The sequence below is a fragment of the Tenrec ecaudatus genome, chromosome 8 (assembly GCF_050624435.1).
Source record: "Tenrec ecaudatus isolate mTenEca1 chromosome 8, mTenEca1.hap1, whole genome shotgun sequence".
Lineage (NCBI taxonomy): Eukaryota > Metazoa > Chordata > Mammalia > Afrosoricida > Tenrecidae > Tenrec > Tenrec ecaudatus.
This window is the reverse complement of record NC_134537.1, coordinates 125,583,949-125,611,078: the sequence shown is the minus strand read 5'-3', so window position 1 is coordinate 125,611,078 and position 27,130 is coordinate 125,583,949. Positions and strand designations below refer to the sequence as shown.

The 27,130-nt window shown below is 43.9% G+C and overlaps 1 protein-coding gene across 1 annotated transcript in view; it reads left to right on the top strand.

Annotated features, from left to right (window-relative positions):
- Positions 1 to 27,130, top strand: part of WWC2 (WW and C2 domain containing 2) — a 238,019-nt gene that overhangs the window by 80,945 nt on the left and 129,944 nt on the right. The window contains exon 2 of the mRNA XM_075556845.1: positions 23,811 to 23,920. Coding sequence (XP_075412960.1) covers positions 23,811 to 23,920 — 110 coding nt within the window. The remainder of the gene's footprint in view (positions 1 to 23,810; positions 23,921 to 27,130) is intronic.

Below are 27,130 nucleotides of genomic sequence, written 5' to 3'. Positions count from 1 at the left end.
TAAATTCCACCGTGATAACAGCAGAAAAGCATATTTGACCCGCATGGCATTAAACTATTTGCACATTAAGGGTCAGGTGCTAGGTTGAGAAGCTATGCCAGCCAGGCGAAACAGAACCTTAGTGGGGCCGTGGTATCTAAACAAACTAAGGGATAGGTACACTATCTCTATTAGCAAGTACTGTTTAATTTTTAAAGAACACAGCAGGCCTTTTGAAGCAGTTTAAGGAATGGGTGTGGAAGGGGGTGTGGGGGAAGGAAATCGCAGCAGAATGCTTTTAGATGTTTCCTGTTACATAAATGCTACATACTTCTCATGCCTTCAGACTCACAGCAAACGGGAATGAAGCCCGGTGAGGCTTAAGTTTAATTACTTTTACAAAGAAAGAATCTGGAAACAGTAGAGGTAACGAAAGAATATTGAAAGGGGCGCAGTTTCTAACTTCACATCAGACCCTTGCATAGTGTGGCGTTAGAGGATGGCATAACAAAGTATACATGGACGAGAAGAATGTTTCAAACAACAACGAAGCCAGCTTCTGTGCCGTCCACCAAGCTGTCTGTCTAAGTGGAAGAGCCCCTCCTCGACTCTAGATGAATACACCGCACGGTTAAGTGCTTCGTTCACAGTGCCTCCGCCTCCGGGAGAACTCAGTGCCTTACGGAGCAGCACTGTTAACGTGTGCTTTTGATGGGCAGGGTGCCACGCTAGTGTTATGACCCGTTATAGTATCTGCACTTATTTTGAGGAGGCTCGTGGCGTGGCGGTGACAAGCCAAGGTCAGCAGTTCGAAACCACCACTCTGAGAGTAAAAGACCGGGATTTCTATTCCCAAGGGCAAAAGACGAGGTTTTTTCACTCCTGGAAAAAGTTATAGTCTCAGAACATTGTGAATGAGGTGGAGTGTGGAGTATGGAGTGGAGACCCAAAGCTCATCTGTAGGCAACTGGACATCCCTTTACAGAAGGGTCGCAGGGAGGAGACGAGCCAGTCAGGGTGCAGTATAGCACTGATGAAACATACAACTTTCCTCTAGTTCTTTAATGCTTTCTACCCCCACTATCATGACCCCAGATCTTCCTTACAAATCCGCTAGACCAGAGCATGTACACTGGTACAGATCAGAGCAGGAAACACAGGGATTCCAGGACAGATAAATCCATCAGGCCCAATATTGACAGTAGCCATTCCAAGAGGGGAAGGGGAAGGTGGGGGGAGTCGGGGGAATTGATCACAGTGATCTACCAACAACCCCTTCCCAGGGGGACGGACAACAGAAAAGTAGGGGAAGGGAGATATCCAACCGTGTAAGACGTGAAAAAATAAGAATTGATAAATTATCAAGAGTTCCTGAGGGAGGGAAAATGGGGAGGGGGGGAAATGAGGAGCTGATACCAAGGGCTCAGGCAGAAAGCAAATGTTTTGAGAATGATGATGGCAACAAATGTACAAATGTGCTTGACATAATGGATGTGTGTATGGATTGTGATAAGAGTTGAATAAAATGATTAAAAAGAAAACAGAGTTACAGTCTCAGAAATTCACAGAGAGTTCCGCCCTGCCCTATGGGGTTGCTATGAGGCAGCATCAACTCAATGGCAGAATTGTTTGTTTTCTTTTAGCATTTATTTTTAGTAAATTAGGATTTCCCGCTAATAGTGGAGTCTTAAAAAACATTAAGCTCTCAGTATGCGATTTTGTGGAATATGAAATTCATTTGTCTCTCGATTGTGCTGCTGCGTCCTCTGACAGAGCCAGGTCTTACTATGCTGGTGGGTAACGAACAGCAGCCGATCAGGAAAACCCTTTGGCTTTCTGACAATGAGGTTGCCAAGGGAGACGTCCGGGACCGTTGTCTGTGGTAGCGTGTAGTGTCAGAGAGTGGCCACTGACTGCTGAGGAATCTGTATGACGCAAATGCCACCTGTGCCAGCTTCACTGTTGTACTGCGTGGACCAAGGCGGTCCTGGCATGCCAAGTGTTTGCCTTGAATACCCCGCTCCAGCAACTTAACCCCTCACCCCGGCGACATTCTTCATTCCTATGAACTACAGCCATTTCATCTGTGAACTGCTACCACATGGGACGCTTGGCACATGAAGGAGTGAGTGTGCGTACATGGAACACGCCCAGATCGGTGCATATCTGAAGCATGCTTCAATAGGAATGTGGAATTCTTCAGTGCCTACAGCACCTCGAGGCGTTCACTCATTGATTTATCTTTTATTCAGTCACTCTGCCGGCTCAACAAGTATTCACTGTGCATCTCTGTGTGCCGTGGGGGATACAGATCAATGTGCACAGATTCCCCCCTGCCCCCGAGCTCTGTGGAAGGTGCAGCTAGAGAGAAGGATCTTAACAAAGGTATCACTGAGGCTCTCGTGACCGGCACCACCTGTTAATCCGTAATCTCAGCCCTGTTGAATAATCAGTAATCTCAGCTCCACTGTCTACGTCCCTAGACCTACACATGGGAAGCACTGACTTCTGTGGATTCCGTCAGAACCAAGCTATGTAGTTGGGTGATAAAGCCTGGATCGCATCATGTGTTCCTTTGTCATTTGCCCCAGGAAAGTTTCACATCTACATACGTCATCGTAGTTCGTGAACTTGGAGCCGTCTCCGAGGGAGCTGGGTCTTGGCTCAGACGCAGGCATGTGGCGCTGACTTAAATTAGGAAAGGCGCATGGAGTGAGGTGACCGGTCCCAATCTTGCGTACCATAGTTCAGCATCCACCTAGGAGCTCCTTCACATAGCACATGTTTACGGAGAGCCTTGATGTGGGGTGCAGAACTGAACCACTGCCTGGCTCAGACTGGCTAGGAGCACCGGTTGGTGTACACAGAGGGGATTTACCTGAGGCAGAAACGGAAAGGGGCGGGTTCAGAGGAAGTAGATGAAAGTGTAAAGGGGGGCGAGACCGTCGCCATCAGATGTCCCTTTGAGTTGGGCTTTGCGCCGCACGGTCCCATGTCCCAGATGACGGGTCAGTCGTGGCTTCCTCCGGGTCCTGGGTCTCCCTAATTACCATTCCCTTTCACTCTCCAAATGGCTGCAGTTTGGATGATGATTTCCTCTGCGGTGATCGCAAAGGGACGTCTAAGAGAGAAAAGAGCATGTACGAACTTGGACCAGGGGGAGCTTTTTGTGTGCTTAGGAAGAATGATCAGTTTGTGACAGTAGCTCTGGGACTATGGAAGGGAACCCGTCACTGGGGGTGACAGGAACAGGGGTTACTCCCACTGTGAATACCCGGAGGGCCTGACCAGATCCTCTGAGTTCTGTGTTGTCAGACATGGACGCCTGGGCAATTCCTATTTTTCTTTCTATGATTTAAAAGGATCCTTGTAGTCCCTGCTAGGTACACTTCAGCGCTCTTTGGGGGGCATGGCCCTAAAAAGAAAATTGTTAGGGCCTACTAAGGATCATTTAGCTCCCTGACCATAAGACAGTACATTAGGAATTATTACAATCCCAAAGTGTGTCAGAACCTAAAAAAATTACCAAGTTTTAGAGTTTCAGTGAACTTTAGATTTTAAAAAAATTCAACAGTACTGTGTTATAGATGAGACCTGACAGTCCGAGACATCAAAGAGTTTCGAACCTAGAGATCCTATTTTTCCGGCAGCGGATATTTAACTGCCCTGCAAGGTGGAACTTTTTGGCCTCTCTGATTTCCTTTCGGCTGGGTCGCATTGCTGTCTGTGTGCCGTGCTTCGTGTGATAAAGTGAAGCCGTTGGCTTCACGGATGTTGGAACTGCTTCTCTGTCTCAGAAATCCCTTGCAGAAAGCAACCGTCAAGAAGCGAGACTATTGAACCATTTGCACACTTTCCTGTGACGGCATCAGAGTGCGTGCTGGCTCTGGTAGAAAATGTCAAAGAGCAGAAAATGAAAACAAGGAAATAGACATCCTTATCACACATTGAAATGAAGGACTTTAAATTTTGGCCTGTGTGAAATGCAAGTGCCAATTTCTGAAATTCACTGTGGTGGTGATTCTCCACCTTCTTAATGTGATCGAATGACTAAATTGTGTGTTATGTAAAGTATATGCTAATAAAATTAATAAAAAAAGAAAACATGTAAGTGGATCCTTAGGTATCCCTTCAGGATGAAATGCCCCATATTTATGGCACAAAGAATTATGACGCTTCCTATCTGTATTAAAAAAGATATATGTGTATATGATATATAAATTGGCAAAATAAGGAAATCTAAGTCACTGGCATGTGACTTTATTTTATTTCATTATACCAATTCATTATTGATGCCTTGTGAAATTTGATATTTTATGAGAAAGCTGATAGAGGTTTGAGGAAAAGGCCAACAAGTTTGTACATCATTTGTACCATTATGGAAAGTCAAATTAAGTTTTTAAATCCTTACATTTTTTTATGTTGATCAGAATGACCCCCTGAAAATATTATTTCATAATGACCATAGTATGTCAAATTATGGTGGTGAATATTTTTACGTATACAAGTCTATTTAGCTTATCGCACAGAGTATTAATTAATATATATTAATAATAACATTTATTAAAAAGGGAGAGGTTCTGACACATAACACATTTCTCAATCAACTAATTAGCAATACTATTTATTAATAAATACACGTGATATTTATTGTTAATAATTATACTATTTATTAATAAATAATTAAGTAGTTTTTGAGACTCCAGCCATGGAAAAAGCATAGAACTTTCTTTTTTAAACCAGTGAATTACTGAATTGATAGCAGCTGTATTATCAAAAAAATCATGCAAAATTTTGTTTTTAATGCTAGGAACACTTAAAAGACATGATTCCAGCCTACTTTAATCTAAAACAATGAAGTAGGCAGAGAGTCACATAAAAGGAACACTTTCTCCTAGAGCTTTAACAGAGGGACTACTTCAATGGTGACACCGTTGTCTTGACAAAATAGGTGTTCAAGTTACTTGGAAAATGTTTTCTAGGGGAGCAAAATGGCAGCAGAAATAAAGCTGAGAGAATTAATATTCTCGATGCTTATCAGCTGAGAAAGAAGAAAATATTAGATGGACAGTTCTCGTGCCTCAGTCAGAGAGTGATTTCCACCCTAGAAAGTACGGAATCTTTTTCCATTTTGAGGCTTGAAGCACCAGGTCCCCAGGAGGCGGACACCTGATGTTCCAATGAAACATCCACCGACCTTGTAAGTTCAGGCATCTGACCTCGGCAGCAGGGCCTTCCCCAGGCAGCTCCGGGGCCCACAGGCTTAGTCCCCTACAGGCTTAGTCCTCTGGCAGCCCGGGCAGCTGTGTGTATGGCGGACCAAGGGAAGAGCACTTCTGAGAGGTGTGGGAACTGGTGGACTATTGCAAATGGAGAATTAAAATCCCAATTGTGAAACACGCACTATGACGTCTTGGGCATCAAATGTCTTGGGCTTTGAGTGGCATGGTCTTACTCTCTTCCTGGCTTGCATGCTATTTATTGAAAGCAGGGTAGAAGGACAGAGCAGCAGGCATCCCGGCAGGCCGTTTGTTAAAAAGAGCAGTTTAATCAAATTGGTTTTTCTGGTGTAGACATCAGAGAGAGAGGGCACTTAGGAACGACAAACGACCGTTTCTAACCAACTGCCTGTCTTCTCCTTTAGTTTGTGCCCTTCATGTGGGACCCAGTGCAAACTGGCCTGGGCTACACGTGCGTCCGCATCTGGTTTAGCTAGACAGTAACCAGTTTGAGAGCAAGGGCAAGGGTTCACCCATACAACTGAAAGCATTGATTTGTGCCTCAGCATTTCATAAGGGGCCCCGGTGCCATAGTGGTTATGCATTGGGCTGTGAACCCCAAGATCAGCAGTTCCAAACCACCACCTGCTTCGAGGAAGAAAGATGAGGCTCTTTACTCCCCTGGAAGTTACAGTCTCAGAAGTGCGGGGGCTGTTCTACCCTGGCCTGTGGGTTTGATAGGAGTCAACACGATGGCAGTGAGTAAGTTAGTACGCCAGACATTTTTCATATATATATTTATATAATTTTGTATCTCTTAATAGTATGTTGAATATATATTTATAATTGTGTATCGCATAATGGTATGTTGAATATAAAACAAGGGCTTCTAAAGAGCAGCCAGAGGAATAAAGCGTAACACATTTTCTCTTTTATTTAAGAGTCATAGAACTTCGTTGGAATCCCTGTGGCATTGTGGTTGTGGGTCGGGCTGCTCACTGCAAGGCGAGGCAGTGTGAGACCACCAGCCGCTTTTTTGGGGGGAAAAGCTGGGGCTCTCTAGCCCTGTAAAGAGTGACAGTCTTAGAAACTACCTTGCCCTCTAGGGTTGTTGTTATCAATTGGCATCGACTCAATGGCAGTGAGCTTGGGTTTGGAGAACTTGGTTGACGCTAGAAGGCTACATGGGTGTTATCTTTAAATTTCCCTGAAAAGTATGCTTGGCATCAGCTCCGAGCTGATGTAACTTTAAAGATGCACACGAGGCTTCTCGAGATAAATTTGAAATCCCAAAATAGAGACAAAGAGAGAAAGATTTCTGACTTTTTGAAGCTAAAATTGGCAACTTCCTGGGAGATTTAAACATTTTACTTTAATCAAAGTGAAGTTGGGTAAATGATGAATGAACACACCAATAGGCTCACAAGTTACAACTTCCACCCCCCACCCCACCCCGGGCTCATTCTGCCCTGCTGGGCTCTTTTTTCTCAGAATTGACCGGATTTACACATTTAACAGTTTCTTTTGGTATTCACGTTTGCACTTGTAAGGAACCTGTGTGTGTGTGTGTGTTTTCTGAGAGATTTACATAGTGGTTTTTACCTTTTAGATTTTGCAAATTGACATCCCACTATGGCAAAGGATTTAGCTCTTGTCCCAGCACCCTCCCCATGCATACACGTCTCTCCCACTTCCTTCCTTGGTGTATTGTGTCACCTTGCAAAGAATGCAGAATTCAATGTTTACATTTTTTCTGACTATGTAAATATTATTCATAGATGACCAGTGTGTAGTGTTCTGTGGTGTATTTCCTTTTGTTTTCTCTATAGTTAATAATTGTCTTTCTCTTTTCCCCTGTTGGATTGACTTTTATGTCTCTGTCACTAATTTGTTGCCAAAATTATGAATCTCTCAGGACAAACACGCCAGGTATTCCATGTGCTGCAACCCTCTTACCTGTTGAAGCTGCAGGTCTTCACCCTGGGGGGTCCTCTTTCACCATCCTCTTGTGGACTCTAGTTTTCTTTTCCTTGTATTTGCTGATGCATTTTTTGCATGCCATGTTTTCTCCTTTCTTGGTTCATTCTTTTATTTTGCCGCAAAAGCAAAATAAAAGGATACACATTCTCAGAGACTTTGTCTCTCTGGAAGCGCCACTATGCTGGACTCTCCCAGGATTGTGGTTGAACTGCAGATACCAGCTAGGTGTGGGATAGTTACACTCCAAGATGTGAAGGTACTGCCCCCAGCGACTTTCTGGTGTGCTTGAGAAACCGGACAGTTTTCTGATTTCTGGGTGAATTTTTGGTAACCCATGGACATTTTTTTAACCTGAGGTGGTCTGTTTTTGTTATTTGAGACTCAGAAACCTAGGGAGCACTTGTACTAAGCACTTGTACTGTCCTCTCAGGGGCTACAGGTTTGCTTTGGGTTCTTCAGCCTGTTTCTGAACATTTCATAATGTTGTGCTTTCATGTGTAGGTGGCTTTGTTTCTTCTTGGAAACCATTGTGTTCAATAGACTATATGTAATCCAGGAAATTGTTACTCACTTCTGGGAACTTTCTTTTTTTAAAAAATAGTTTTAAAATCTCATATTACACAATTCAATAGTTTGATCATATTAAGAAGAGTTGTATAATCATCACCACAATCAGTTTTAGAATATGTTCTTTGTTGTATGGGGATTTTTCTTGCATTGGCTTTTTGATAACATTTTCCCTTCATGTTTGTCTTGTTTTCCACACCCACCTGCTTGAAGTCAGCCAGTGCCCCGCTTAGGTGATGAACTGTACCTGAGACAGGCTGGCTTTGTTTCTGCATTCTGGTATACCTTACCATTAGTCACTCCGTCCATCAGCCTGTAATTTGCCGAGGCTCTTGTTCTCAGATGCTTCTGCCCAGATGTCCCATGCTCTAACCACTGTCAGTATTGGCTTATGAATGTACGATGTGTGTGTGTATGTAATAAAGTCCATATAAAAGTTTATGTGCAGTGATTCTAACCTCCAAAGACAAAAAGTGATCGTAAAAGACTGACAATAAAAGGTCATAATAATTAAAACTAAAATAAGTAAATACATTAACGAGGCATTCCACTCCATGAAAACATCGTCAGTCGAGTAGAAGTCGGTTGTTCAGCCCATCAGGACAGCTGAGCTTGGAGCCAGCGTTCCTGAGCGTCCCCGCGTGCTGTGCTGTGTCCGGGCCTGCTTCTCCCCTGATGACGGAGGGCTCGTAGCTTTCATTCTGCCCTCCCGTACCTCCAGGGTTGTTGTTTCTTGCTGCTGACCTGCCCTTTGTTTTTTTTTAATGTTTATTGCCATTTTAAAAAATAATCTCCCTTTCTGCTAGTTTCATGCCATTTCTACAGCAAGAATAAGTAAATACTGGTGTTTAGTCTGTTGTGTTTACCACCATTCCTTAATGGGGGCTTTCATCTTTTCTCTCAACTTTGAATTGTAGGACTTTGCAAACATGGAAAAATAGAGACGCTAATAGAACAGCTAAACACCTTCCACCTAGATTTGACCATTTACTTTTTGCCCTGCTTGCTTTATTGCCTCTTTTTCATGAGTGTGTATTTAACATTTAAAACTAAGGTCAGATGTTGGTGAGCCTATTTTGTTAGACAGTTTCCAAGAACAAAAATAATTCTCTTATAGAACCATAATGGCATTAACACATACCTACAATTTGTTTTTAACTTCCATAAGCTCATCAAACCGTTAGTGTATTTAAATGACCCATTTTTAAAGATTCCCTTCTCTCTCTCTCTCTCTCTCTCTCTCTCTCTCTCTCTCTCTGTGTGTGTGTAGATTTATAAATTGGGATCCAGTTGAGATAAATTTGCAGTTGTTGGTTGTGTTCTTTTATGGACTACAAAAATTCCACAATATTTTTGTGATTGGAATTTTTGTTTTAAGACTTTTAATAAATCCTGCACAGCATTAGCATCTGTCACAGTACCAGTAATTTACGTTTCTGATACGGTGAAGCTGCCAATCAAAATGTATGCAACAGTATGTTTTATTTCACAAAGCAAGGTTGTGTTTTCTACAGCAGGTGTTAACTACTGAAACACTCGGCTGAGCCGTGCTGGTGGTGTGCATCTTCCGTTCGTGAACATTTTCGATAAAGGAGATGCAGTCTTCATCTTTAAGGGCTGAAGAGCTCTAGTGAGCGCTTTCCCCAGTCCGCCCCACTTAACCTGTTACAGTTTGCCAGCATTCAGCCCCATGACCTGTGTTTGCTTCAAATGGAATGTGAGCCTGGGCTCAAAGGGCGGGCGTTTTGTTGGTGACTAAGGGCTGATCTCTGAAGTTGGTATCGTTGTCAGGCATGCTTCGCATTCCATATGTCTTAAATTTTAGTGCTTGGAGGAACTGCTGCTAGGTCAGAGAAAACAGGAGCCTGGAGAGCACCAGGAAATGCCTCCAAAGAAAGCCTTTAAAGAAGTCAGCCACCAGTTTAACCAGCACAGGAAATGCGAGGCATGGGTTTGATTTGTAGCACGTCAGGTCCTACATTCCTCTGAGTTGCTCATGGAACAATGTATAGTTTTATGATATCTCATTCTCGCTTATTCTTGAAGCTTAAAAACAAAACAAAGTGACTCCATGTGTGTGCCACCTGTACGTGGATCCTGGGCGCAGTGCTTGGCCATGCATCCTTAGTGTTCTGTGGGTGGCACTGAGGGGTGAGCCACAGTGAGTGCAGTTCACCGAGCCGCCACTGGAGGCCCTCAGACTGCACTTCTCTCACTAAGGGCTGCACTGGCTCAGAACACCTGGACTGGAGACACCTGGAGGCGAGGGCAGCAGGGACAACAGACTCATCGCCACTCACTCGTGTGACTGCCACGGAGGAATTATGGGCGCTTCATCACAGCTGTTAAATTCAGCAGTTCAGTCACATCAAGAAGAGTTGTACCATCTTTACCACCATCGATCCTAGGACATTTCCTTCTTCTTTGTACACATTGTTCTTCGTGTAATTTTTTTTTCAGGTTTGGCAAAAAATAGCCAATGAAGCATTCTCCCGTTCCACAACTTCTACAGGTACAGTTCAGTGCCAATGATGCTTCTCTTTGCGCTGTGGAACCACCATTGGCATACCCCTCTCCAAATTGACATTGCCTCCTAGGCAAGCACGCTTTCTCTTCACCCATGGGAGCCATAGGTCAAGTTTGCTCTCTTTTTCGTAACTTTCTCGATAAAATATTCACGTGTCATATGCTTCCGTAGTTAAATTGCTTTAAAAAAGAGCTGTGTGTACGTCATTACAGCCAGTTCTCATGCCCTCTTACCCCTCTCTCAGTCAGTGTTTGCTCCTGAATTCCTCCTATGCTCCCTGCCCTCTGCCCGTTCCCCGCAAACCACTGCAGCAGTTATCGCCGCTGCGCCCCCATTCTGTCGTAAACTGGAAACCTCACCAACAATAAAAACCAAAAGTGAAACAGAAAGAAGAAAACATTAACAGCAATAATAACATAAAAATAAAAAGTGAAAAAGAAAAGACTTCCAGCGTTATTGAAAAAGCTAGAGAAGAAATTTCTGTCATGGAATAAGGAAGACAGACATGAGTCCAGAGCAAATTCAGGTTGGGCCGAGAGGTCGACTGGCCAACGGTCCTGTTATACCATGGTTCCATCCACCACCATCAAGTGTACAGTAATCGCTGTCTGACAGTAGAGCTGTGTTTGAGTCCCTCCTCTGTGGCTACAGGGGATCTGCCGGAAGTGCAGTCTGACTAGTGAATCAGATGGCTTCCCACTGTCTGCCACGGCCTTCTACACACTGTTCACAATTTAAGCTTTGCTACTTTTCACATTTGGATTTTATCCTCTTCGGATCGCACAGGCTGGTGTGCTGCTTCTGTGAAGACTTGGTTGACCAGTGACTCTTCTAGCCAGACGAGAGTATTAGCCAGATCTGCTGAGGGAACAAGTGACCTGCCACAGCTCAGCAGCTTCCACAGCAAACTCTTGCTTCTTGCTCATTGTACGTGTCCAGGGCTGCAGGACGACAGCTAGGCTTTTGCGGCGTGAGTCTTCTTCCTCCAGGCTCCAGGAGGACACAGGGGGTCCTTTGGTGAGAAAGGCTTACTGTTATGGCAGCAGGAAAAGACACAGATCCAAATGTTACACTTGGTCCCAGAGAGGCATATGTCACCTCAGCACTCTCTCCTGGTCCTGTGTCACAGTAGAGCAGGAAGGAAGCCAAGTCTCCTTACAGAGAGGTACCACAAAGCTCAGGGCCATAGGTGGGAGCCAGGATCTGCTCAGTGGGAAAGGAACAGATCGTTGGAATCAGGGATACACTCTGCTCGGTTGATAGAGGCTACCTTCTGAGGTTGAAGTTGTGGTCTGAAGGTTGAGGTGGCATGTTTCATGGCCAAGGGGAGTAGTACACATGGAGGCCAAGGCAGCTCTATGCAGGCTGCTCAGTGTCGGGGGAAGAGGTGTTAAGGTGAGTGCTGGTGGTGGTGTTAGGGGCTGCCATGCCTATCCTGAGGCATGGCATCCCCTTGGGTAGAAGTATGCTCCAATGGGCTTCCAAGGGTGTGACCTGTCTTCCAAGCCCCTTTCCTCTCCCTCCACCCTCTTCCTTCTCTCTCTCCCCTTCCAGTCCTTTTGAGTACACCAAGATTAAATTAAGGATAAATAAGAAGGCTGTCATCCTCTGAATTAAGGCATTGTGTATAAAATAAGTGAGTCGATAGTATATGAGAACTGGTCGTAAACAAGACAGTTGCAATTAAATTTAAGAAAACTTCGCTGATGCTGCAAGGAAGAAGAAAAATCAGGGCAACAATTATAAAACAAGCATAAATTGCTTTGCACGTCAATAAAGAACCATCTTTAAGTAACCAAGATGAAGTATACTTGTCAGCCTGTGATTCCCCCCCCCCCTTTCTGGTGTGAGAAATTGCAGGCGCACTGAGAATGCTTTACTCATTCTCCTTCTCCGAGTTTTCTTTGGAAGCCATCAGACTGGGCTGACTTTTGTAAGAATCTGGTCAGATGCTGCCTCCTTGGTCTTCCTGTTCTGATATGTCTGGAAGGGTCTTGCCCCCACTTCAGCTGCCTGTGAGATCACTGGTGATCAAAAGGTTGGTTATGAAGAGGCCTCTTAGTGAGTGCAATGACAGCCTCGACCGATAGCACCAGTGTAACCTCAGAAAGTTTGATTCAGTGTGCCTGGAATGGGGTGTCCTTATGACTCAAAGCACCATCCTTTGTTGGTGCATATCCTCATGCAAGATGCCATCGTTTAGATTCATGGAAAGGACATCCCTGTGCACATTATGCAATTCAGCTGCTTTGTAGCAGTATCTGTAGCGTACATGGAAGTAAGACCCAGAGTTTAGAGGTGAAGCACCAGTTGCTGTTCTGTTATTATGTCCTGTAGAGTCAAGTCCAACTCACAGTGACCCTTTGGGATGAAGCACAACTGCCCCATAGGGTTTCCGAGGCAGAAATCTTCAGGTCTGTTCTGGTGGTTGGGTGGGTTCCAACCATTGACCTTCAGTTACCAGAGTTTCTTGAAGGCCTAGATACTCACCTTAAAGTCTTCAAAGGCTGTTTCTGTAGGGTTGCTATAGGCAACAACGGTGTGCCTTTAAACTAGATTGCATCCTGGCTAGGATGCCTTCAGCATGGTGGAGCTGGTGTACCTTTCCAGAAATAGCAGGCTGGAGAGAGGCTGGGCTGGAGGCACCCAAGCCAGGCAGCCTTGGCTGGAAGCTCTTTTTAGCAGTGAGCCTTCTCATTCCCAAATCATTCACTAAAATTTGCTAAACCAAGCTCCAAGATAGCCCAGAGAACTTCCCCATCTCTGCACCGGTCCCTCGTCAGTCTTCGAGCACAAATGCACGAAATTTGTCGACATTTTCATCCATTCAGGAAGTTAAAGGACGTCCAGAATGAGGTTTGTCATCAGTAGACATTTCACCTTTTTTTTTACTTCACCTTTTTTGAAATGAGGAAACTGCTCATACGTTTTGAGTTTTTTCCGTGGCACTGACCCTGTAAGCTGTGTCCAACATCCCATCAGTTTCTGCAGCATTTTCCAGAGCAGGAAACAAAATTTCACTCATAGCTGCAAGCTGTTCTCTTAAATTGGTCATCACAAAAATATGAGGTTTGAGCAAAACTGATTTATTTTATGGAAAAAAATTTTTTAATTCACTGTGACTAGAGAGAACCTCCTCTGGCTATGCCACTGGGTGCACTAATTCAGAGAGGTTGCTGGATGACTCCTAATGGGAAAAGTGTGTACTACCAAAGCTCCGCCCAGCAGCGCTTTTTTTCTGTTTGTTTGTGTGTGTGCGTGTGTGATGGGGGAGTACCCTCTCGTATAGCTTCTCCAGTTTTAGACCAGACGGTAGACTCTTGTTACGTCTGAAGGGCTGTGTTTTGGTCTGTGTGCAGCTTCCACGTGAGCACAGCCAGGTGTCCTGAAATGCTCCTTTTGTTCATTGTTGCCCTTAATCTGTTACTGTCCACACAGCCAGGCCTTGGCATAGCCCGTAAACACAGACCAACATCTTTCTTGTGTTCTCAGCTTTTGGCCAAAATCATGCCAGCAACACTCCAGCTTGTCCTCTTTTGAATTTGTCTGAATTACGTGGTCCAGGTCAATATGAGGCGGTAGCCAATTTTGAAGGATGTCCAGCAAATTTTGCTTTCATGCGATATTAACGATACTGTGTAAAGTTTGATAATTTAAACATTCTGTCTGCTTATCTGGGTAAGGAATGGCACAAATAAGGATCTCTTTAGGTTGTTGGCTAGGCAGCCGTCTCCCAGGTGTTTTATTGCCACAGACCAGTAGGTGCAAAATTAGTGCTAACATTGGATTATGGTTATATCGTATATGTACTGCAAATTATTGATTTGTGTACTTTGCATGGGCAAATTTTATGGCATTTAGATTACATTTCAATAATGGTATTTAAAACGAAGCCAGATTTAGAGTTACTAAAATGTTTGCATGACCAGTAACTGCCTAAATCAGGAAGCTTTCCAGTGGCCAGGGTGCACAGGAGGATGACGATGGTTAACCTAAAAGTTCGTGTTACCATGGAAGTTATGCCTGCTAATTTGCTTCCAGTAAGATTCTATTCAAGAAAACTTGCAGCATTCCATTCTATGACATATGGTATAGCCTCAAATTGGAATCAACTCAACAACGAACAATATTACTATGGACTTAGTTTACAGAAAGGGGACTGAGCTGATTTACTCTAACTTCCTTGCATTTGAAGATTTTTTTAAAAGCAAGTAAGTAAACTCCGGGACTCGAGGCCCAGTATTCAGGGATTCTAACATCGTGATGCTGCTATGTGGATTTCTCTGTGATTTGAAATCACACTTCCTCTGACATAAGGACGACCTTGATGGTATTATTTGAATACTTTTCTCATGGGAAAGTTAATTTGTGTCCGAAACAGGCATGTAGGTGCCATATGGAAGCATTTCATGTCATGAAACTGCACACCTCCTAGAGGACAATCATGGGTCTGTGGAAAAGAAAACCAGAGGATTAGAACCACATCTTGTATCTCTCACAGCCTGAAGTATAATATTCATTGACTTGATGGATGAATTAATAAAATGTGATTTTTTGAGTATTACTTCCTACTAGCAAGAAAGGAAACACTTAGAAACATTTGGGGTTTTTCTAGTTGAAGCCAGTTTTCTAAATATTCTGCTTATTATTAACTTCTGGCCCCTCGCGTGATTACACCCTCACTTTCCACTCACCAGCTTCTGCTTTCCAATGGCCAGTCCCCGGGAATGCTGTTTTCATTAAGAACCCGTAGAAAGAATGAAACAATACGCAGGTGGTTTCTGACCCCCCTCACTCCACCGGGGGGACGGGCACATCCACCTGCACCGTCATCACTGCAGGCCTCGTTCACAGAGGCTGAGGACCGACGTGGCTCTACCCTGCACCCCTTGATAGCTTGGTTCTGACGCCAGTTGTCCCTCCGTCAGTGCGCGTTATTCTAGAATGCATTGCAATGGCTACATGGAACCCCAAAGCAGTAATCACATAATGACGGGTTCATTAGGAAAGTTAATGGGTTACAGTTCATATGCTCAAGAGAAATGCTCAAGATACAGTTGGGGCAGTTTCTTTTCTGGCATGCCCCAGTCAGGCATCTCTCTGACTCCCAGCCTCCCGGCCTGGCCTCTGTCCTGCTTGGGCAATGTTAAAAAAAATTAGTTCTGCCAATAAATACCCAGAAGGGTATACCACTCTACCGTAAGCTTCAGCATGTAGCCACATGGCTGTGTGGGTCAGTAAACAGCTCCCCCATCCCCCGCCCAATTAAGTGCCCAGAGGCGCTCCATTTACCAAGCTACCTCCCCTGCCCCACCCCAAACAAAACAAAACAACTCAGCTTCACTTGTTCTCTGGGCCTGGAAGTTAACCGCTCACTCTTAAGCTCTGGCTTCTGGTTCTGCTGTTGCTGCTTCTCTGCCACTACTTGTAGGTCAAAGCCATCTCCTGGATCAAGGAGGTTCACCGTGCAAGGATCTCAGGGACCAGCAGACACACTTCACTCCTGGTTCCTCTCTAGCTGGCAGTGAGATCCTCTTCCTGCTTCTGAAAGGACACCTTTTATACCTGCAGGATGGCGGCCACACTGAACTGTCACAGTTGACTCCTACCATCCAATCAGTACCTTGCCCAGCTTCTTGCACAGACTCAATAACCAAAGCCATCGCTGGAAGCGTAATGCACTGCAAGCCTTGCCTTCTCCGTGGTTCAGTAATAGGACAGCGTCAGATTGGGTTTCTTTTGCAGCTAGCCCTTCCCACAGCCACTCCATCGGTGACTGTTTTCCTGATCAGGTGAGGTAGTTTGCCACTTGGACATGAAATGGAAGTAAAATGAGCTCTCTAGGTGACCTTGTTAAAAACAAACTTCTGGGCCCCATTCCCAGTGTGTCTTTTTTCTTTGGAAACCTTTTTTTTTGTTTTTGCTGCAAGTGTACACAGCGAAGCCTAGACCAGAGCAAACAGTTCCTGCGTGTACAGTGCTGCGACCTTGATCATATTCTTGAGTTGTGCGGACATCCTCACCGCCCTCCCGGCTGCTCCTCTCCCAGCCAGCTTCCTCTCGGAGTTCTGTGGTGGGGCTTGATAATTTGCATTTCTAGCCATTTGGGACCCGCACCTTTACTGTTCTTGCACTACAATTAGATTCCTTTATGTAATTCAAGTCTGCCTCAGTGTTGTCATTGTTCTCTGCCAGCCACCGTTTTCAAAGGGGAAGCCTTAGTGGAGCCAGGTAGATCACATTAAATAACTCTGTAGGCACAAGCTTTTCCCTTTAAACCCAGCTGATTAGATCATCGGGAAAGTCCATTTTTGTACTAGTGGGTCCTTCATACCTCTGTATTGCTTGTCAATCACCCCCCTTTTAAAACAAAGGCAGCAAGTGACAAGGTTGGGCCATCATGTGAGAGCATTTTGTAGTATCATGTAGCTTTTATTATATTGTTTTCTATGGCAAATGTTAAAGAACTACAATTTGAAATGCTGAGGTAAGGAATGGCGTTCAGAGAAGCCTTAAAGAATTCTAAATCTTTCAATCTAGTAAGTTTCATACTTGAATCCATTTAGTTTTTTACATACAATTCGAAAATTCATTTTGCTATAGGGATGTGATCGAATGTAGCTTTTATTCCCCACCCTCCACCCATCCCTCCCACTAACTGGCTATCTTAATTTTCTGACAATTTTAAATAATCTGTTTTTTACGCATCTTAAGCAAAATTGAACGGATGGGTAACAGCCCCTGAAAAAGAAATTTGCAACTTGACTAAAGATAAACAGTCCCGATAAAATGTAAATTTCTACGAACCAGTAAGAATGTTGAACACAATTATTTGAAAAAACAGAAGACTCACAAAAGAGACAAGTGCATGGAAATGTTTCCAACAGTCATCGTAATTATTAGATTTCCGAACAACCCCAAATGGCAATATAAAAATGCCACGTAATATGAATAAACGGGCATTCTCGATTACATTGTAGCTGTACATTTGGGTAAGGTAGAGGAGCCTACTTATCAAAATTTCAAAATCCTAGTATTTATTGAAAAACAAAACCCAGCTCTTATGGAATGAGTTCTGATGCATGGATATCCCATGTATGCCAAGACTGTAACTGCTACATTGGGCTTTTAATGGCTAGCTGGGTGGCAGCAGGTTGCCAGACTTTTCTCTGAGGGCCCCCAGGAGGACAGCAAGAAACCTTCATCCTTTCGGAATGTCACTGAGTGGGTTAGCCACAGATATTAACACCCACTTCTTACCTACCAAGTGTCCCGTTACCTACGTTCCACATTTCGGACAACAGTAAGAAATGTACCATTTCCTCTTGGTGACACGTGGGCCGAGGAGCCGTGTGAGGTTAATCCTGCTGGACTGAGGGTTATGGTTTTGTGTCACCTAGTTAGCCATGATTCTCAGTGGTTTGGCAGTTATGTAATGATGTAATTTGGCAGTTACATATGGATGAAATTTGTCGCCTAATGTGGTCATCCTCCATTTTCACATAATGTCAATTTTCACAGGTTAACAAATGAAGCGTGGACAGATTGCAAATTTGTTTATTTAAAACTGGTTTTGTTGACGTCTAATTCACACATCAGCAGTGCGTCGCTCAGTCTTGTTTAGAAGCGTTGCGCAGTCATCACCACAGTGAATTCCGGCACATTTTCTTCTCGTGCTCATTGGTGTTGGTTCCTCATTTCCCCACAGCCTCCCCTGCATCCCCCCCGGTGAGTATTAGTCCAGTTGCTGTCGCTGTAGATTTACTTACCCAGGATTCCTAATACAGAAAGTCATACAAAATGCAAACAGGAAACAAGCAGACACAACCAAGAATGACAAAACAAAGCAGAAAAACCTCAAACAGCAGAAAATATTCAAAACTGAACCAACTGTAAAATGGGTCAGAAGGGTAATCTCATGACATGGTAGAACGTTTTAACTTAACTGCATCAGCCATCAATGACCTTACCCTGAGCTCCATCTGATAGCAAGGCTATGTACGTACTGCAGTTCTTAATTGTAAAAATTAGACTTACTTTTGACTCACTGATGGGAAATTATTCTTAAAACACCTTTAGCATTAAAATCTTTATGAGAAAGTTCATTGAAACATTAGTTGCTCTTAAGGGAAATGTTTATCATCTGATTAGTTAAATAATTAATATCCTGATATTCAGTGACTTCCCATGTAGGTGTTAGAAGACTGAGTTACACCTCTATTTCATTGAAAGATGGCGCAAGATGTATTGTGACTGGATAAAGTCATAGAAAATGCCCCGAATGAGCATCTTTGGAGTCCCTGGGAGGTGCATATGGTGAATAGGGTTGGCTATTAACTTAGAAGTTGGAGGTTTAACCCACCCAAAGTCCCTTGGAAAAAGCCTGGCGATGCACTTTAGGAATAAGAGCCGCGGAAAGCCACTTGGAGCACAGTTCTACTTGGACACAAATGGAGTGCTTGTGAGTCTGAATTCATTTATGCCCCTCACTATGCAATTTTAAAAGACATGTACATTTATAGATGAACTGGAAAATACCAAAATCTTGAGGGTAGACTTGATTCTGCAGGGAAGTTTATTTTGTTTACCTATGTATGTGTGTGTGTGTATATATAGATATATAGATATAGATAATGCAGCCACTTAAATGACATGTCCAAGAAGCTAGTATACATGGTGCACTTAAGAAATGAATGTGTGAAGTGTGTTTCGGGGTTCAGGGACAGTGAATTATCCAATGTGCCTCTTCTAGCCAAAGTCAGACTCCCCAAATGACCTTTTCCTGCCTGGGTCTGGTAAGAAGGTGGTGAGGCAGATGCAGGTAGGATTCACTTGAGAGCAGTTGGGAGCAGGATTCCCTGGAATGTCCTCCTGCTGAGTTTAAAATGAGCCCTCTGAGAATAAGGAAGAGGGATCTCATTGTGAGCAAGAGCCAGGAGTGGAGTTTGTCCTCCCTGAACTCCAAGACACAGTGAATCTCCTGGATCCAGAAGACAGCTGTGACATCAGAAGAGAGTGGGGGACTCCCCCATGTGCAGGAAGCTGGTTTATGGAGTTGGGTACCTTTGTACAGTTAATTGGGGGAAGCTGGGCTTGCTGACCTTCCGGGCTGAGGCTTGCTAGAGAGAGAGGTACCGCTGGGCATTTAATTCAGGGAGCTGGGTTTGTTGACCCAAGGAGCTTGGGTTAAATGCCCTCTGGTTGAAGCTTCTAGCAGAATCGTCTGCCCTGTTGGACATTTATTAGCAGACCTGAAAGAACTTTATAATTTGTCCTGGTAAACAACTGTAGCCTGAGCATTTTCCCCTGACACTGCAACCTGTCAGCTTCCTTAATAAACCCCTTAATTGTGAATATTGTCTGAGAGTTCTGTGTAGCCATTGCAATGTATATTAGAACCTAGGAATGTAAGTAGACAATACCAATTGTGACAAATAGTTTGCAAAGATTTGTATAATATTTTATATATTAGATGTATAAAAACTCACAAGTTCTCACAACGAGGATGTATTTGTGGAAAGTATGGTTTTTGTTACTGTTTTGTTTTGAGGAAGGACCTAAAACTATTGTCATATGATCAGTACTCAAGTTTGATACCTGTCTTAGAAAATGTTAGTAATATAGTGACTGCCTATGTGTATCTTTACATAAAAACATTCTGGCAAGAAGCACATTATATTATTAAGTTGTGATTATCCCTATATAGTGAAGTTAAATGGAATTTTAAAAAAGTTTCCCATGCGTGCTTGGCTGGGAGAGGGCGTACATTGGAACAGAGCAGATCAGCATGGTCCCTGATCTGTCAGTCACCCACTCAGCCAAGCTGCCAGGTTTCTTACTTTCAATTAAAATGACATTTCTTCTCTTTTAACATTCCTACCTTCCTTTGCTGGCATATCCACTTAAATTCTTACACAGCTTTCTGAAAACCACATAATACAGCAAGCAAACACTTGAGTTGGGAGCTGATAGAAGGCCAAGTTAGATGTGTGCTTGACCTTGCTTTTCTTCTCGGGTGCATCCTGTTACCCACGGACCTTGTGGTTGGCTGCCCAGCACTCAGTCCACTGCCACCAGGGTGTCTTGAAGTCTTGGAATAGCAGATAACGTATGTTACTTACTTATTTTCTATTTGGCACATGCACTTACAATATACAATGTTTTTCTACATGCATTAGCCAAAATAAATCATATGACAAAATAATGTATTGATTTTTCTCTTCTTCTATTGTCAGGAAATACAGCCATGAGTTGCCACCCTGTCTGTTTCTGTGTATTTTTTATAAGACACATTTGTTGCTCCACGCACATAAATGTGGAGAAGCCTAGTGGCACAGCAGGTTGACCATTGGCTGATAGCACAGAAAGGGTGGCAATTTGAACAGACCGACTGTTCTATAGGAAGAAGATGAGGCAGCCTGCTTCGTTGGAAATGCCATTCAACTCAATGCCTTCTAGGTAGAACAGCCCCAAGGACAGGGTAGAGCTCCCTCTGTGGGGTTCCAAGACTGTCCATCTTTATGGGAGTAGGAATTCTCATCTGGTGGTTTCGAACAGCTAAGTAGGGTTAGCTCAGCACGTAACCCTGTGTCAGCAGGACTCCTTTGGAAACACTATGGGGCAAGGCTCTTCTATTCCTTAGGGTGACTGAGTGGGAATGAATTCAGTGGCAATGTCTTTTAATTGTTTTTAATGTCAACGAGACCTTTTTCAAAAGAATAAATTACAACCCTACTGTAAAATGTGTTTTCATTTCTGGCTTCCTTTGTAATTTCTAGTCATTCCCTCCATCCTGTGTGCTAACTCCGTGTGAGGCAAACAGGACTAGGTGTCTCCAGAATGCTCAGCCTAGTGCTCTTGTTGTTTGTTATCTAACATGGTATTGTAGCCATCGAGGTTAGAGTGAAGTGATTTGCATTTCCCCATTGACCAAAGCTATCCAACATCTTTTCATGAGATTGTTGGCTGTTTGTCTTCCTGGAAGAATCCTGTGTTCAAATCATGTGCCCCATCCCTTTTTCTTGATTACGGGGCTTGTTTTCACGTTTCAGGGGTGCGTTCTCATTCCTGGACACATTAGATAAATGTAACTCTTTTCTCTTCCCTGGATTGTCTTTTCTCTTTCTTGGTGGGGTTCCCTGATCCACAATCATTTAAAAAATAATAACAAAAGTTCAAGTGATTTCTCTTTAATTCGTTGCTCTTGATTTTGGTGTCCTATCTAAATATCCTTTGGCAAATCTAAAGCCATGAGGATTTACCCTTGTGTTTTCTTTTAAGGAGTGCCTGTCGGGGAAGGCCAGCGCCCTCCCCCCCCTCCCCCAACTAATCACAGGTTCGATAGGCGCAATTATAGTGTGTGTGTGTGTATGTGTGTGTGTGTAGAGAGAGAGAGAGAGAGATTATAATAAAGTCATAGAGAATAAGGAGAGATTGAAGGGACATTGAAATAATGTAGTCAGACTCATTTCACGGTAGCAAGTTCACCTCAGCCCTGCTTGGTGGTTCAGGCAAGGATGTAGAAGGTCAGAATTGCAGGAGGGAGCTAGAGGGAGAGGGGAAGGAGGACAAGGGGAGATGGGACAGGGAGCAAGGAGGGGGAGAGGGGGCCCAGGAACTAGGGGAGAGAGAGTCTTTATTGCTAACCAAGGCTTATATATCTTTGGGGGTGTGCCAGCCCCCTAATTACAGGTAAAGACATATATCACAGGAAGGGGTTGCACTACAGGTGATAGAGTAATGAGAGGGGGACAATCTAGGGGTATACATGCAATAGGAAGGGGAGAGATTGGGGGCGCACATGTGATAAGATGGGCAGATCCTAGATTCAGGATGGCAGCCTAATTTTGGATGTCCCTGAGCAGGTTTGACCTGTTCTCTGGCGCTCCATAGAAACAATTACTATCCTTATCAGTAGGGTGTGAGCCCCACCTACAGTGGACCAGATAGCAGTCTGAATGCCTTCAGGGAAAAGATCTCTAAGCATTGGGCCTCCCACCATGTGCTGGCAAGTTGCCTCTAATGTTTGGCCCGTCTTTGGGGGAGACAAAGGTGGGGAAAAGTCTTTTTATATCCCACAAGTGCCTGCTGCACAGGTTTAATGCACTTGGTTTTTAATCTGAAGGTTGAAGTTCAAGTCTAACTAGAGGCACCTCAGAAGAAAGGCCTGTCAATCACCACCCACGCCCCCCCCCAACAAACAAAACCCAGTCATTAAAAACTCCATGCAGTACAATTCTACTCTGGCGTCCGTGGCGTCACCATGTATCTGAGTTGGCTGACGCCAATTGTATAACTGGTTTTTCTTCTAAGAGTTTTAGCTCACATTTTATGCCTTTGCTCTGTTTCAAGTTTTATATGTGATGTGGGGTGCCAGCCTAAAGTCTTTCTTTGGGGTGCTGTCCATTTGTCTCAGTATCACGAGTTGAAAAGATGGTTTTTGTTTTTTCTCCCCCCATTGAATGGTCTTGTGGCCCTTCCTGCAAATCGGGTGACCATGCAGGTGCTTTCTCTGGAAAAGTTGAGATAAAGAGACACTGCTTGCCTTTCTTCCATGTTACCTGAGTCCTTGGGATGTTGCTGCAGGCGAGGGTGGGGAGGACCGATTTACCTCTCTGTGTACACCATCTTCTGAGAATGTTGAAAGGGGGTTCTGATTATGATGTGATTTTGATACTGACCTGTATAGTATTTGAGCTATGCTGCCTCTGAGATGATTAGGAAAGAGACTTCGTGGATAAGAACTGCCCAAATACACGGCTGCACGTTAAACTAGAAGAGACGTTGCCTGACTGGTCACTGGCAACAAAACCCACTGGAACCTGCAGTGGCCGTCAGCCTGTGGCTGTGTCAGGGCCGGGAAACTCTCAGGAGCAGACATGGAGAGAGTAATTAAGTCCGGGACCGCTACACTGCTTGGAAAACTTCTCTCGGGTTTAAAACCTAATGTAAACATTTTAGCAATTTCAGAAGACAGAGTCACATTTTGGTATGTGAATAATTTGCGTTTGATTCCATTAAAAATGTTGTTGAGCACTTACTTTGTGCAAGATCCTTACAGATCTGTTTGAGCTTCCTCTCAAACAGAACCCACACTGGCCCTCACAATCGCGTGTTTAGTTAGTGATGTCAGAACATCCAATTCTGAAATTCATCACGCTTGATGTTTATGATACTGGTATTGGAATCCTGGGACAATTTTATTTCTTTCTGAATGTTTCTGTTTAGCAAAAACAGTTATAGTCCAGGCTTCTTGATTCTCAACTTGGACTTCTTCCATCATTTGAGATGGCTTCATGTACTCCACTGATCAGTCTTAAACGCTGAACTTCCAAAAAGGGCATTATGTCTATTTCTACTGATACCCGTGTTTCTGTTTTAGCTTAAAAAAACAAGGAAAAGATTTCAAATCCAGTAGGACAACTCCTAGAAAGGAAATGCAGTCTCTCTAGACGCTGAACTTGTTGTTAGGGTGCTTGGCGCTTGACTTACGTGGTTTGCTGGGAAGAATCATGCGTGTTTATTCTTGTTTGTTATAGGTTAACGAAGCCCTTGTCGTTTGCTGATTGTGTTGGGGATGAGCTGCCGTGGGGATGGGAAGCAGGGTTTGACCCTCAGATTGGTGTCTACTACATCGATCACGTCAACAGTAAGTTTTCCTTTTTGGTGAAAGCAAGCGCAGAAAAGGAATGCCGACACACAGCACCACCACCATCACCCAAACAACAAACACAAACTGACATTGCCACATGATAAACATTTTCATGTAATTTTGATGATTTTAAAGCTGCTTTCTTGGTGATTAAGATTTAACTGAAATCCACATTTTGGGAACGGGGGCTTATGTGCAGCGCTGAGTGGTGGCAAAACATCGAAAGAAAAAGAAAGCCTGGCTCACCTGTCTCCTGTTGGCCCATTAGATAGCGATGTTCGTGCATGTTAGAGACTCATGGGAGCCACGTGCTGGCCCCTCTTCTTCATGCCACTGCACGTTCAGCTAGGAATTCCACCCACCCCTTGGAAGAGAGAGCGGTAGCTGCGGAAAGATTTGCGCTGTTTTCTTGTATCCTGCTTTCTCTGTTGTTGGAAGGGTTAAAACCTCTCACAGTAGCTTTTAAATCTATCACCTACCTTGCAAGCTAAGGCTCACTACTGCCCTGGAGCCCATGCTGATACATGGCGCCCCCATGCGTACTACAGCTCTTTACCAGGGTAGAAAGCCCCATCTTTCTCCCTCAGAGCTGCTGGCGGTTTTGAACTGCTGACCTTGCATTTCAACGAGTAACCACGATGACACCAGGCCTCCTTAAGGTAAGGCTATCAGTTAGTCATTTTGCTTATTTCACTTAGAGATTATGTAGTGGAATTGTTTCCTCTGGTTTCTCTTAAGACTATTCTTATCTTACACCATCCCGTGTCCTTTCACCCACATTTTGTTGTTCGTCCCCCTGAGGGGAAAGGGTTGAAGAGGGGCAAAGGGGGTGAGTTATATGTTGATCCTTGAGATGCACTCCCCTTTCTCCCCCTTCTTTCCCCACCTTCCCCTTACCCCCACGTATCGCTACTCCCATTACTGTTCCTGGGGGGTTTATCTGTCCTGGATTCTGTGTGTCCAGAGCTCTTATCTGTACATGCTCCGAACTAGCTGGATTTGTAAGGTAAAACTGGAGTCGTGATGGGGCGGGGGGAGGGGGAGGAAGCATTGAAGAACTAGAGAAATGTTGTGTGTTCATCAGTACTATACTGCACCCTGGCTGACTTGTCACTTCCTTGTGACCCTTCTGTGAGGGGACATCCATTTGTCTACAGATGGGCTTTGGGTCTCCACTCTGACCCCCCTCATTTGCATCGATATGATTGTTTTGGATCTTTTGATATCTGATCCCGTTGACACCTCATGATCACACAGGCTGGTGTGCTTTCTATACGTGGACTTTATTGCTTCACTGCTCAATGGCTGCTTGTTTACCTTCAAGCCTTTAAGACCCCAGATGCTATATCTTTTGATAGCCAGGCACCATCAGCTTTCTTCACCACATTTGCTTAGGCACCCATTTTGTCTTCAGGGATCATTGTCAGGAAGGTGAGCATCACAGAATGTAGGTTATTAGAACAAAGTGTTTTTGCATTGAGTGGGGACTTGAGTGGAGAGAGACCCAATGTTCATCTGCTACCTTAATACTTAACATGTAAATATATGTACCTAGACCTAGAGCCCTATTGTTATGTATTAATATAGTTACATATAAAAATGGCTATATAAAATGCTTTTCTTGACGTGTCGTTAACCTACTAGGTTTTGTTGCTTCTTAGTTATTGGCAAGTGAATGCTGTGATCCATTTTTGTTAAAGGGATTAATTTTTAAAACATCAAGTCCATTTGAATTGTGTTTCATTCTTACATTATTGCGAACCAACAATTCAGTGGACTTAGTTGAACTGTGTTGCTATTTAATTCTCACTTTTATGCTTATTTTACATGGTAAAAAGTTCAGCATTGTTTCTTTAGTTTAACTAGCTGCCATAGTTAAACAGAAATTTTCATGTATCCAAAGAGAGAAATGAACTTTCTCCCCGTCTCTTTCTATTGTGTACACAGTCTTCTGTATCTAAACCCATCTTTTTTCTCAGTAAGAGAGGTATTCTTCTGGACAGCCTGTCCTTGCCTCTCCCCACTCCCACCCCCACACCACGATTTCCTTCTCCTTCCAGGAACCCTCGTGGCATAGTGGTAATGCATTGGGCTGCTATCTACAGGGTCAGCAGTTTGAAATCATGAGGTGCTCCACAGGAGAAGACAGAACTTTCTACTCCCATAAAGAGTTAATCTCCAAAACCCACACAGGCACTGTTACCCTGCCCTACAGGGTCACTGTGAGTCAGAATCAACGTGATGGCAGCGAGTTTGAGTTTTAGTTTTAAAGTTTTATATCTCATTCCTCTCCCATGATTTGTATCTTTATTATTCTATGGATTCAGAAATGTACTCCACCCTATCATAGTGTTTCTTTTGTCTTAGTACATAAACATTGCAATTTACTAAATGAAAGCAAATCAAAACTACTGAAAGAAAATCAAAAAGCCAAATGATAGGACACACACACAAAACCATTCTTCATCCATGGTCCTCTCAGCTTCCCCTCCCAGCTGAATTCCCAGAAAGCCGTGTTGTTGAGTGGTCCACAGTCAGGTCCAACTCACAGTGACGCTGTAGCACAGCAGAGCTGCCCCCTCGTGTTTCCCAGGCCGTACTCCCCATTGGGGCAGATTGCCAGGTCTTTTCCAGTTGATTTGAACTGTAGACCTTACTGAGAAATTATGCGATCAAAAGGACACCTTACAGGTTGTCTTCCCTGGCATGCTGGAGTCACCTGAAATTACTTCCTCTTGCTGATTATCCCTTTGGATTTCATGACATGCTGCACACATACGCACCCACTAAGTCTGTCTGTCTGTCTGTCTGTCTGTCTCCCTCCCTGCTCAATTTTCTCTTGCCATTCCCTGGTGTCTGCATTACTATCTTCTGCTGTCTGCACGTTCAGCTCTCCTTGGGTGAGTAGCGTCAGTTACTTTCTTCAAGTTGCTGGCTGCCAAATTCGTCCAAGTATTTCCGAGAGCTGCAGGCGCATTGAGTTGATCTTGTGTTAAGTCTCTACCGTCTGTTCGCAAATGGTTCACCGTCTTTCCCTTGTCCTGCATTGCTCTGGAAGAGGACCCTTTCTGAGTGTCTAGCTCTGCCCTGTGCTGCCTGGGCTTTTGCGCATTTCTTGGCATGCTCTGTACCGCCCCCAGACCTCTCTGTTTTTCCTGCTCTCATACTTAAAAGGATCCTTCAGAACCCAGGCTGCTACTTTCCCAA